This window comes from Engraulis encrasicolus, chromosome 19 (assembly GCF_034702125.1).
Source record: "Engraulis encrasicolus isolate BLACKSEA-1 chromosome 19, IST_EnEncr_1.0, whole genome shotgun sequence".
Taxonomy (NCBI): Eukaryota; Metazoa; Chordata; class Actinopteri; order Clupeiformes; family Engraulidae; genus Engraulis; species Engraulis encrasicolus.
This window is the reverse complement of record NC_085875.1, coordinates 20,080,247-20,093,963: the sequence shown is the minus strand read 5'-3', so window position 1 is coordinate 20,093,963 and position 13,717 is coordinate 20,080,247. Positions and strand designations below refer to the sequence as shown.

At 45.5% G+C, this 13,717-nt stretch overlaps 1 protein-coding gene across 2 annotated transcripts in view; it reads right to left on the bottom strand.

Annotated features, from left to right (window-relative positions):
- Positions 1-13,717, bottom strand: part of ttc7b (tetratricopeptide repeat domain 7B) — a 106,114-nt gene that overhangs the window by 27,755 nt on the left and 64,642 nt on the right. The window contains exons 17-18 of one of the 2 annotated variants that reach the window (XM_063183769.1): positions 9,914-10,011; positions 7,768-7,989 (exon numbers count right to left, since the gene is read on the bottom strand). In XM_063183769.1, the coding sequence (XP_063039839.1) occupies positions 7,768-7,989; positions 9,914-10,011 (320 nt within the window). The remainder of the gene's footprint in view (positions 1-7,767; positions 7,990-9,913; positions 10,012-13,717) is intronic. The other variant, XM_063183770.1, reaches the window with a different exon arrangement.

Below are 13,717 nucleotides of genomic sequence, written 5' to 3'. Positions count from 1 at the left end.
TTCTCAAACCTATTAAATCATCATGAAAGCCATTCTCCTCTTGAGTACCCCAACTGGTTTGAAGTGGAATTGTCCATTACTGCTGTAGTACATAACACACTAAAGAAATCTGCAACCTCAAAACATTCCATACTCATCATTGGATCAGTGGTCTGGCTGCTTGTAGCTCTGTCTAGCTATTCACTGAGGCATTTGATAGGCACATCTTGATGATTTAAATATAACTATATTTCTAGGGGCTTTTGTGCCTCTATTGATAGGAAAAGAGAGATTTAGACAGGAAGTGAGTGGGGGAGAGAGATGGGGCAGGGTTGGGACATGACCCAAGCGGAACTCGAACCTGGGTCCCCATGGGCATGCAGTCCACTCCCCCTCCCCCCACCCCATACCTCTTGATCTTATCTCTCAGTTCTTCATGTCTATGGGAGGTTTGCCAAACCCAGCTCTATATATGAGATGGATCTATCCATTCTGTCCATTTAAAGAATCTATTAGCAACTCCCATGCCTGACCTTTGATCCTCTTAGCATACATACCCTGCGGCCAGTTTTCACTCCCATCGCAAGCCACAAAAGCTTCTCATTACAGCACAGAGAGTGCTTCTTGACCACAGACAAGCCACACTGCTATAAAACACAGCGCTTCTCAGCTCCATAAGGCAACTCGAGTCATTCTAAGGCCTTGCTTTCCGACACATTTCATCCGGCACATTCTGGAACAAGGCCCCTGGTTTTATGGGCCAAGGAGTGGAAACACCCGAGGTGCACTTGGCCTGACTTGATGATAACAATGAGAGAAACGTGCTTGACTTCAAGGTAAGAAAATCAGCTTCAGGCAGGGCCTGGCCATAGCAGGATAAACTGTGGTAACCTTGTGGCCCTGGATAATATAGAGGTCTTAGGTGTTTGTCTTCTACTAACTGGGCTGTGTGAAACGTTGCATTCTGCTTACATTAAGAAATGTTCACACCTCTGACGCGCTCTCTCTCTCTTTCACATACACAGACACACACACACAGACAGACACACAGACACACACACACTCTTTAGATGTGCGGCCAGTAGAGCAGTCGATACAGCGCTGGAGGGGGGACGAGAGCTGCAGGGTCTTGTCAGACACAAACAAGAAAATTCAAAAACGAAAGGAGGAGGAGGAGAAGAAGAAGAAGACAGATATTTTCTCTCTCCCGTCTGAAAGCTTCTGGGGGCAGCGACTATCGACCAGCGCCAGAGCTCACAGGAAGAGTCTAAAAGCCCCTATCGACAAAACGACCCTCCCAGCAACGCAACACACACACACACACGCACGCACGCACGCACGCACGCACGCGCGCCACGCACGTATGCACACACACCCCTACCCTCCATCTCCACTACCCACCACCATCACCACTCACCCACCCATACCACTCCCAACTCCATCCGCACCCCTCCAGACACTGTTGCTACGCCTGCTGAGCTTGATGCACTGCCTGGTGATCCTCCCGCCTCCCCATCCCCATCGCCACAGCAACAGCCTCACGCAGCAGTGACAGTAAAAGCATCCCTCTGGACCCAGCACTGACGCAGCTTCAAGCAGGGCAAGAGAGCAAGACGAGATGAGACTCAACGTCTGGAATTAACAAAATGTTTCGAAGTAATTATAACTTTCTAGTAACCAATGTTTAAATATAGTCTGCTTGTCCTACGCTTGATTTCAGGTACCATGCCTGAGTTCTTTTAGCTCTGCTTTTATTTTGACGTACTTATATTGTATTATCATTGTGTTGTGCAGTGTATCCTTTTGGGCCTATCCTTGTTTGTTTTACATGTACCTACTCAGTAAAACCGATTGTAATTTTCCATCAGTTTTTAATGCAGCTGCACTACTGTAGAGGCTGGTGCAGAGGGGACTGCGGTGGGGGATATTACATCTTATTGATGCTTATTGATGTTACGTCTACACTTTAAATTAGGCTGAGAACGGCCATAGCTCAATTTGCAGGTGTTCTTTTTAAAACTTCATCTCTAGTAAATAGCGTAACAACTGCATGCACAAGGGGAATGGAAAGATTGCAGGCCTGTATGCCTTGATAAAACTCATTGGAAACACCACTCTGAAACTGATCACTGTGGCTTTTTCAAAAGTACCTGCCACACTCACATGCACACGTGCACACACACTGTCTCAAACAGAAATGTATCCATGCACGTACGCACGCACAGACACAGACACAGACACACACGCTGTTTGAGGACAATGTAAATGATGCATGTAAGGGGTGGGAGTGGGGGGGGCATTCCATCGCTTTGTCTTCACGCTCGGTCTAATGGGATAGTAAAACGGAGCCTCTAAGTTGACACCCCTCCCCCAACCACCACCAAAAGGGTCCCCTGTCCTGCGGGCTCCTGTTTCGGTGGACCTGGGGTCTGGCCGTAGTGTACACGCAGCCTCTGCTGGGGCCTCCCTATAAATAGCGGCCTTTAAAAACCTGAGCCGTCTCAGCTAGTCAAAGACAAAAGGCTGCTGTAACCCGTCACCTTGCCCCCGACGATAGCCGGGGCCAAACCCTCGTCACAGGCTCCACCACGCATGGACGGACGCATGCACCCGCCACACATACGACGTCCACCCACCACTACCCACCACGCCAACCCAACCCAACCCAACCCAACCCAACTCGAGCCAACTCAAACGTCTGCCAAACGTCTGCCAATGGCCCAAACAATGCATCGTGTCACCGACTGACGGCTATCTCAAAGACCCAAGCAAACGTTCCAGTCTGGACCCAGACAACTCCGATTGGAGGACTAAAGGAATGAGATGAGACGAGACGAGATGGGGAGGGCGGGTGTTGTTGGATGGTGGATGGTTGGGCTGTGCGTGGAGCACTTGGGGTGCGTTGGGGAGAGGGGTGTGTAAATGAGCACGCTGATGGATAGATGGCGAGGGATGAATAGGCCGCGGTGCTGAATGAATGGAGGATATAATATGCCCCGTTACATTATTGAGAAGCTTGCTGCTCCGCTCAGCTCAGCCAAAAAGCAATCGGCGATGGGGTTTTTTTTTTTTGATGTGGCCCTAACACAATGCAAGGGGACCCAGACGGGAGTAATGAGGTAAAGAAAAGGGAGAGATGAGAAAACACCAAACGGAGATAAGGAGGGGAAAACAAAACAACGAAACGAAACGAGGAAAAAAAAAGCACACAAGAGCGCCTGCTGCTTCACTCATGGCAGCGGAGCTGGCGCGTGCCTGTGTTTGTATGTGTGTGTGTGTGACGTGTGTTTGTATGTGTGTGTGTGTGTGTGTGTGTGTGTGTGTGTGTGTGTGTGAGACGTGTGTGTGTGTGTGTGTGTGTGTGTGTGACACGTGTGTGTGTGTGTGTGTGACGTGTGTGTGTGTGTGTGTGTGTGTGTGTGTGTGTGTGTGTGTGTGTGTGTGTGTGTGTGTGTGTGTTTATATGTGTGTGAATAGACAGGTGGCAGAGTAATTTAGCGCGAGAAGCCAGGCCAAGACGTAGGATGAATAGATAGAAAGACAGAAAGACAGAAAGAAAGAAAGAAAGAAAGAAAGAAAGAAAGAAAGAAAGAAAGAAAGAAAGAAAGAAAGAAAGAAAGATGGAGAGAAAGAGATAGGGGCATGAGATGCAGAGTGAAAGAGTGTAAGGGCTACTTACAACCCATAACGCTGTTAAAACCATGCATGTAGGCTTCTGGACGGTCGCATTAGAAATTGAAACAAAAACAAGGGGGAAAAAACAATACAAACAAGAGATATAAAAAAATCAAAAACTTAAGAACTTTAATTAATGAGAACATAATGAAAATGTGGAGTGGGGGAAAAAAGAGCAGACTGTAACAATTCAGAACATCTTATCCTAAAGATATCTCCACAGCTGGGCAAACTATCTTGCAAATGCATTTCATTCATTAAAAACTAGAGGATGTATGCTTTTTCCATCCATCGCCATCACTTAAATGAAAAGTTTGTTCCTGTCTGGAAAAGGCAGACAAATGCCAACATATGCAAAATATGGAAAGGTCTGACCTATCTGTACACGTACGGTAGGTCTAGTTGGCCAAAAAAAATGGTGATTCTGAGAAAAAGAGAATAATATGGAAAGTGCTAAGGCACAAAGTCACTCAATGAGCGAGGTTGGTCAAGGCACTAGCTCAGGGGCGTCACAAAAGACATCTCAGAAATGCACAGGTTATATAGGGAGAACAAACAAGTTAACAGTAGAGAGGGAATGACAACTGACAAGGTGAACTCAAAGACGGACAAATTCAAACTGACAGAAGTCTGAAAAAAAAACAAAGTATGGGAAGTGCTTAGGTACGATGGCATTCTTTGAGTGAGACAGGTCAAGGCACTTTGTATGGGGTCTATGCCACAATGGACACCTCAGAAGTGTAGAGGGTCTAAAGATAGAACAACAAACAGACAATACCGACTAGACCACAACTCACAAGGTGAACAAACGGACAAATGGCGAAATGGGTGGAATAGTCATCCCTGAAAAAGAAGAGTGTAATGGTTGCTACAGGACCTTATACACTCGTTTATTGACACAGATCCTTAGATGGAGAGAAAAGAACGAGGGGAGCGAACATGGCTGGGTGCTCGCCTTACACTCATCCACTCTCACTGTGCCTTCACTAGGAATAAAAAGAGACAAGGGGAAGTGTATTATCTAAGGTCACTGTGTGTGTGTGTGTGTGTGTGTGTGTGTGTGTGTGCACACGTGCGTACGTCTGTCTGTGTGTGTGTGTGTGTGTGTGTGTGTGTGTGTGTGTGTGTGTGTGTGTTTGTGTGTGGCACAGCTTCGAGTGCTTAAATTCTTAGGGAGAAGACTATCGCTCCCATCTTTTTGCCGCTTGGGTTTTTTTTTGTAAAGGGCTTTGGTTACCCCCTCACCCCCTTCCCAACCCTCCACTGCACCCCCTCTCCACTCCACTCCTGTATGGAGCAGGCCGATAAGAGCGCTGGCGTTTATTGGGGAATGTGAGAGTGATCCTCTGCTCTCGCACATGCTGCTGCGATAGCAGACGTCACTCCTTTCATCAGCTCATTCTTTCTCTTTTTTTCCTCCCTCTCTCTCTCCTTCATTCTTTCAGTCTCTCTCTCTCCCTCTATCTCATTCCTTTTTTGTTTCCCCTCTTTCAGCTCTTTGCTCCTTCATAAGACGGCCACTCTGGCAGATTAGAGGCTTAATGTCAACCTCCAGGGGCTCGTTCTCTCGTTCTCCATTTCTCTCCGTACTCTCTTTTTTATTCTTCCTCTCCATCTCTCGCTCTCTTTCTCCCCTCTCTCTCTCCCTCCCTCCTGGTCCTAGCCCTCTAGTTCCCTGCCACACACTTCAACACCATCCCAGAGCTCGTGTTTCTTTTTGTCTCGTGCCTTCTTGCTTTCACACATTTTCGGGTTCTTGCATATCCGTTCCTCTCGGCGACTCTCTTTTCCCCGTTTCTCTTCTTGCTCAGAGACGAGCCGAGACGAGCCACGTCTCCGCCTCACACCTTCAGCATCGCCTCCTTTCTCCTCCTCCCTTATTACATCTTTTGTCTCTCCCCTTTTCCTTCCTCTTTCCTCCCTTTTTCCCCTTTGCTTTCACTACTTTGGCATGTGACCGACTGGGCCAAGGGACTTGTCCTTGTGTCGGCACATTGCTGCTGCACACTCCTGACTGAGGAACGGTCTGCTCATGTCTGATAAAACAAATCTCTCATCTTGTTTTTCGCTTTACATCTCCCTCTTGCGTGCTTATCCCACTCTTCTGGGGTCTATACTAAGAAGCTGGTTCAGGAGTAAACCAGGTTAAGTTAAGAAGTACATCATCTAATAGAAGAGCCTGGAGTCCTCATTTCCTTAAAGGGACACTGTGTGTGAGATTTTTAGTTGTTTATTTCCAGAATTCATGCTGCCCATTTACTAATGTTAGCTTTTTCATTAATATTTACCACCACCATCACATTCTAAGTATTCATTATGACTGGAAAAATTGCACTTTTCATACATGAAAAGGGGGATCTTCTCCATGGTCCGCCATTTTGAATTTCCAAAAATAGCCATTTTTAGCTGCAAAAATGACTCTACTTGGACCATACTAGAAACTATTTGTTTATTAATTAGTAAACTTTCATGTAAAGATCAAATTTGGCAATAGGCAGCCCAGTTTCAATGAGCAGCGTAGTTGCAGTACCTTTTTTGACCATTTCCTGCACAGTGTACCTTTAAGAAAGGGTCTTCTATTAGATGATTTAAGTTACCTCTTAACTTAACCTGGTTTACTCCTGAACCAGCTTCTTAGTATAAGCCCCTGCTCTCATAGTGTTTTCTTTAAGTGATCTTATCAGTTTTCGCAGTTGTATGTAAAACTTTAATCTTAAAGGGGTATGCCACTATTTTGGGGCTTAATACGGTTAAAATCCTTGGCCAGGGTTTATAAAGGTGGTTAAGTGTCTTATTTTTCATGTAAGCTGTTGTCTTGCTTTAAGACAAGTTAAAAGAGGGAGCATAGCGCTAAGCTACTGAAAGTCAATGGATCCGTGTAGCATGCTACATGCTACAGTGATGCATTGACTTTCACTAGCTTAGCTACATACTCCCTCTTTTAACTTATCTAAAAGCAAGACAACGCTTAACATGAAAAAGAAGACACTTTACCACATTTATAAACCCCGGCCAACGCTTTGAACTGTATTAAGCCCAAAAATAGTGGCATACCCCTTTAAGGCATCTCAGCTGAAAAGTTCACTGTACGATCAGGTAAACAGTGCGCCACACGAGTGCACATTTGTACCGGCCAGACTGCAACACTGAAGACCTTTAACTACTTCAGGCCAAGCCCACACACCAAACAACAAATCCTTACACACGACAGCCCATGCTACGGAGTGTTAAGTACAGAGTAGGTTAGTTGTCCAGAGTGGTGTGAAGTGAACAGACATACTAGCTCCACGCCCACAGCCTTTCCAGAGGCTGGTGAGACTTTGGTCATTACGATAGAGAGATTTTCCAAGCTGAGAGGTGGGTTAAAGGTCAGAGACTCTACAGCGATGTCAAGAAAGCAGAGTATGTGCGCACATCAGTAGCACAGGTGATGGGCCAAGCAGAGGATAGCTGAAGGAGGTAAAGGTTCGCAACACTGTTGATAGCTCCCAAACAAAGTTGAATGGCACAACGTTTGGTGGTTGCACTTTGATGAACTACTGAGAGTCCGAAACGTCGTGCCATTCCACTGTAAGGAAGGACTGAGAGTCCGAAATGTGGTGCCATTCCATTTTGCTTGAGAGCAATCAACAGTGTTGAGGACCTAAATCATTCCTTCACGCTTCAGTGATGTGTCAGGCAATGTGTCACTCAGTGGGTGCAAGTCATTCCTCCAACCTCGACTCCTTTCCTCTGTTCTTGTTGTCGACTTGAGTGAAGTCAATCTTATATTGCACATTCATGTATATCCATTATAAATACAAATGTAATCTATCTGAAAAAAAATGTAATTGCCAAACCAATTTTGAAATATAGACAAATTGTGCCAACATGTGCCACAAGGCTTAATGCTTTTTCCAGGGACACCATGTTTGTAGTCTGAATGTGAAATGAATGTTCAATATAAAACTGACTTAACAGAAGTTAACAACAAAGACAGAGGGCAGAGAACAGGACCAGTTTGAAGAAATGACATGTACCCAATGTCATACATGCACACAGGCACACACACACAGACACACACAGACACACGCATAAACACACACACACACAGGCGTGCACGTGGTGCGTTACTGATGGAGAGGCGTCGGTCAGGGGCGTGGTCACAGAAAGCCACAGTGGTGGTGGGCTTGGTGGCGGTGGTGTATGTGGCCTCACTCTTTGTGGTGTTGGGGGGAAGAGGAGGATGAGGAAGAGGACCGGGCGGAGTATAAGGAGACTGATAGAAGTGGGGCATGAGGAAAAGAGAGGCAGGGGTGTCCGTGCTCGAGAAAGAGGAGGAGTTGGAACCAGAAGCTGTAAACAATACAACAAAGTAAAAAAAAAGAATGTTGACGGATGGAGATAAACTCACTCTCTTTCTCTCTCTCTCACTCACTGTTCACTCTCTCTATCGCTCTCTCTCTCTCTCTCTCTCTCTCTCTCTCTCTCTCTCTCTCTCTCTCTCTCTCTCTCTCTCTCTCTCTCTCTCTCTCTCTCTCTCTCTCTCTCTCTCTCACACTCTCTCAAACACACCAATGTGAAGGCACGTTGTGCTGGAAAGGTACTTGTGGAGAAAAAAAGAACATAAAAAGAAATTTAAAGCAAAGGAGGAAAGGAAAAGGTTTGAGTGAAATCTTTAACACAACCATAGCTGTTTAAAAATATACAACAGTTATAGAACACAACTGTATCATAAAATAATTACTCAAGCTTATTAAAACCCTGTCAATGACTGCAACCACCCGCTATTAAGTAAAGAGGTTCTTAAAGTTCATATCCTTGGTCCTGTACATTTCAACAACAAATATTCATACTAGTCACTCAGACACTTCACAAATGACAAAGCACCTAATTTGGGAAAAAAAGTCATAGAGGCAAAAGCAGCACACGATCAAGTCATTTCTATCCATTCCGCATTACAATAATGTGTAAAATAACGAATAGAGAAGAGAAAGAATGTCATCTCTATGTTTTAATTAAAAGGCAAAATTTTGTCCAAAAAGGTTATTTTCTATGCATTACGGAATGGGCGACATTTTAGACACACCCCAAACAGTAAAAGGCTCCGGCCCAACAGGAAACTTCCACTTTGGGGCTCGTCGGGGAGGAAATGATCAGCCGCAGTCACTTTTTCCTGTCCTGTGATTGATGAGGCTGACATTTAATACAACGCAAGCTCCTTCCACATCATTTAGCGCTCCATTTCAGTTGCAACAGGGTCTGTTACATTTTACTGCTGCGGCAAAAAAACCTCTCATTCATCACCGGGGATATCTGTGCCTCGGTCGGTGTGTGTGTGTGTGTGTGTGTGTGTGTGTGTGTGTGTGTGTGTGTGTGTGTGTGTGTAGTAGGCTCGTGTCATCACCAAGCAAGGCCTCATAAACGGTAACAAGAGATCTTTTATTCATCAACCTGTGCAAAATGGAAAAAGCTTTTCGGAGTGAGCTCATCTCCTCCGACACAGCTGCAGAGCTCCAGGGGGGGTTTCGAACTGCACTGCAAAACAAGAGAAGGACACGGCTGCCGCTGCTGCACACGCTCCTACGCGGAGGTCATTTGAGGTGCGAGGTGAGACTGAACGACCGGCTGCTGCAGCTGAAAATACTTTCAGAAGTGTTTTGCGTTGGCGTGCCGCCGTTGGATGCGGTTGCCATAGCGATCAGGAGTGGCTGGAGATACGCGGAGGCAGAGAGAGCAACTTTCCTGGATACTGTTGCCATGGTTAGAACAAAAACAAAAGGACGAACAGAAGAGTTTACTCCCTCTGATAAGACTATGGGGATAAGGTGGTGTGTGTGGAGCTACTTCCCTCAGCTTAGACTGTAAACGGTCCATGGGGGGGGTCAATGACTGCACTTGCCCCCCTTGGATGTATTAAATGGTCTGTGGGGCGTCATGGGTGAAGCTTTTTCCCCCCTGATTAATTGTAAAGAGTGAGTAGAGTCAGGACCAAAGATGTTTCAACCTGATAGATTGTAGAGGTAACTGTGGGGTGTCTGGGGTGATCTTGCTCCTCCTTGGAGATCACAATGGGTCTATGGTGGTGTTCATGGCCGAAGCCGTTAACCCTGAATAATAGTATAGGGTCAGTGTGTAATAAATGCCCTTGTTTGCCGCACATATATTTTAAGGCCGTCTGTGGGGTGTCATGGGTGAAGTTGTTTTCCCCCTGATGGATTGTGAATGGTCTCTGTGCAGTGCTGTGGGCTGTGTTGTGAGTGGAGTCGTTTCCCTTTACCTGTCTCTGGGTCGCTGAAGTCAGGGAGAGTCATGGCGTTCAGCTGCCTCCTGTCGGCTATGGCTCGATCCAACAGACTGCTACCCCGACCTGAGTCACTGATCACACAGATACAGAAACACACACACACACGAATGCACACAGACACATGCACGGATGCACACACAAACGCACACAGGCATGCACGCATGCATGCATACACCCACACAGACACACACACCCAGACACACACACACACACACACACACAGAGACACAGGAAAACAGGAGAAAAATTACATCAAATCTTGATTTGAATGGTAATGAAAATTCTGATTCCACCCCTTGCCTTGCAGCACAAGCATCTCTTCGGCCCCCTCTTCATCAAACAGCCTCTCTCTCTCTCTCTCCCCCCTCCTCTCTCTCCATCTCTCACCCGAACCAGACAGTATTCTGGGCCCCCCTCTCTGTTTATCTGTGTGTGTCTCTCACCCCAACTAGTCTTCAGCGTCTCTCTCTCTCTGTCTGTCTCTCTCTGTCTCTCTCTCTCTCTCTCACCAGAAAGTCTGCAGAGAGCCCCTCCCCAGACCGATGTATCAGGCTGGCAGTAGCCTGATGAAACCAGGAGCAACCCTCTTCGTCTCCCCTGTCTGCCTCTGCCTCTGCCTCCTCTTCCACGTTAGCATTATCTGCACATCCTCGCTCACAGCAAGCCACTCAGCTACAACGCTAAGCAGCCATCGCATTTAAATTACTAACGACAATAACAGCAAACACATTATAAAAACAGAGGAATGTGCTTATGCATAAGGGTTCCCTTGCGACACACTGGGCAGCTAGCGCAGTACTGAACACTGTTTCAAATGATTTGAGAGGCTTGTATTAAAATGGACCCTGGATGACTGTTCCTCGCAAAGAAATGACTGATTATGTTAGCATAGTCTCCACAACACAGTAAGTAAATAAAATGCCATGCATATCATACAGCTTCATAGTGAAAAGTAAGTGTAGATATTACAGACTACAGTATTTCACAACATTTTAAGCTGATTACCTCCACCTGCTACCTAAATACATGTTAACTCAACTTAAGGCTGAAACAAATTTAACTTCCATTTGCAAGTGTAATCAACTTGAAATGTTTTTACAGTGTTGGGGTTTGCAAGTTATGAAAGATGCATATCAGTGGGTCTACAATGGGGGCCCACGTGTACGGTATGTTCATGCTCGAGTGTGTGCTACAGCATTGCAGTGCAATCCCCATTAGCATCCCCAGTAAGTCTGCTTTGCCTTCTCCAGTACAACAATGTCTTAAAGTCTTAAAGGTACATTCTATAGGATAGTGGTCAGAGTAGGTTTTGCAACTATGCTGCTCATTGAAACTGTGCCGTCTACAGTTAAATTTCATCTTTTAATAAAATACTTACTAAAAAAATGAAGTAATATTTACTAGTAAGACCAAGATACAGTAAGGTTTGCTGCTAAAAATGTCTATTTCTGGAAATTCAAAATGGCGGACCATGGAGATGATCCCCCTTTTCATGTTTGAAAAGTGCAGTTTTCCCAGACACAATGCATACTTTGTTAAAAAGGTAACATTTGTGAATGGGCAGCATGAATTCTGAAAATGAACTACTAAAAACTGCACAGTGCACCTTTAAGGAATATTCTGGAATGAAATATCTCCCTGCAGAGGCTGACTGACTGACATCTATCCATATGTCCTCATCCATCCCTCTATCTATGCTGCTTTTCAGCAGGAAATTGTGTCTGGTGAGGTTCCCCCACACAGACATACAGAGACCTTGGAGTCTCTGGTGATTGACACGCTGACTAACACACTGCAGGATAACAGGAAACGAAACAAATAAATAAACAAGACGAGAGAGAGAGAGAGAGAGAGAGACAGAGAGACAGAGAGACAGAAATAAAGAGAGAGAGATGGCTAAACATCCAGACAGAGAAACAGAAAGAGAGGGACACAAAATGAGAGAAGAACAAACAAAAAAAAGGAGAGAAAAATAAAAAAGAGAGAGAAGACAAGAGAGTGAAAAGAGCACCCCGTGAGGCGAGGGTGGCTGTCTGACAGAGAGGGGAGCAGGGTGAAAAGTCCAGGCACTAATTGGTCTCCGTGGAGCAGCGTTAGCGGGCTTAATGAGAGAGAGACAAGATGGATGAGAGGCACTGCTGCTGCTGCTGCTGCTGCTGCTTGCTGGTGTGTAATGTCGACGCTGGCTGCCCACCACCACCACCACCACCACCCAGCCGGCGTGTTTCAAACAAGACAAGGAGAAATACATACAGGACAGTACAGGAAGGTGGTGGTGGGGTATGGTTTAGTTGTGTGTGTTTGTGTATCAGTCTGTCTGTCTGCCATATAGTCAAGTGAGATTGTGTGTGTGTGTGTGTGTGTGTGTGTGTGTGTGTGTGTGTGTGTGTGTGTGTGTGTGTGTGTGTGTGTGTGAGTGTGTGTGTGTGTGTGTGTGTGTGTGTGTGTGTGTGTGTGTGTGTGTGTGTGTGTGTTAGGCTTACTAAGGGGGAGAAAAGCAGTCTGGAAATGCAAACGAAACCTTCGCAAGAACCATCAGAATCATTATTTTTCCGTATCAAACCATGACGGAAGGACGCAGCCTTCCAGTACAGTGTCTTCACATGGTCAACATGGTATTAATCGGGTGTTGCTAAGGGGTGGTTGCCATTTCATTCCAGTGTATCATTGCCAAAATGGACTTGGAAAATGGAAACCCTTACCGCAGGGAGTGTTTCCCTAGGTGAAGCTAGCAGAACGGAGGTGCTAAAGTCGAGCAAACCCTCAGTGGGGCTAGACAGGATCTGTGTGTGTGTGTGTGTGTGTGTGTGTGTGTGTGTGTGTGTGTGTGTGTGTGTGTGTGTGTGTGTGTGTGTGTGTGTGTGTGTGTGTGTGTGTGTGTGTGTGTGTGTGTGTGTGTGTGTGTGTGTGTGTGTGTGTGTGTGTGTGTCTGGAGTTTGCCTTGTGGGGGTTATCACAGCTTAGCTGAGGGCAGCTTCTCTTCCTTTGGTATTTCCACCTTTCCTTTTCCAAGAAAGGAGTGCAAATGCTCAGGGCATAATGACAGAGAGAGTGGGCATTTTCGCCTTCCTTCATTAGCTTTTCTTTCTTCACACTACCTTTCATTTCCTCTATTATCAATTTCGTCATTCAAGTCTTTACTTAAATGCATGGTATACCTACTTTATGCTTGCTATCTGAAGGGAAACTCAGTGTGACTTCCTTTCGTTAGTGTTTTACAATGTGTCAAGGCTTAATGCGGCTTTACCGTCTAACTGTGACATTGTACAACTGCGGTGAGAACTCAAACGCACACAGTGGGCTGCATGATGTAACCATGTAATAAATACTTAATAAACTCGTCTAATAAACAGTCGGCCCACATTCCCAAGCAAAGTTGTCGCAAGTTGTCCCCAACACTTGCCATAAAAACGTCTCCACCCACACACATCAATGTGTTTTATGCTGAGCTTGTTTATGCTTCAGCTGTTGTTGGTGGCAGTGGTGCATTTCAGGCTGTGTGGAACTGTGTATGGCAGGCTATCCTCCATCACTAAAACATATTGCACCACTACACGAAGATTAGAATTGAGAACAAAAGCCTTTGATTTTGTTATAACTACCCTATAAATAAATGTTTCTTGTTGTTGCAATGCTTTTATGTACTTTACTAATAAGAAGATGTGGGAAATTAAGTCATGAGCCAAAAAACACGTCATGAAAATGTAATTTCTATTCTAAACATAATTGTTCGTTTTCTTTAGTGTAGCACTAGTATTGAGAATGTGCTGTACTGGG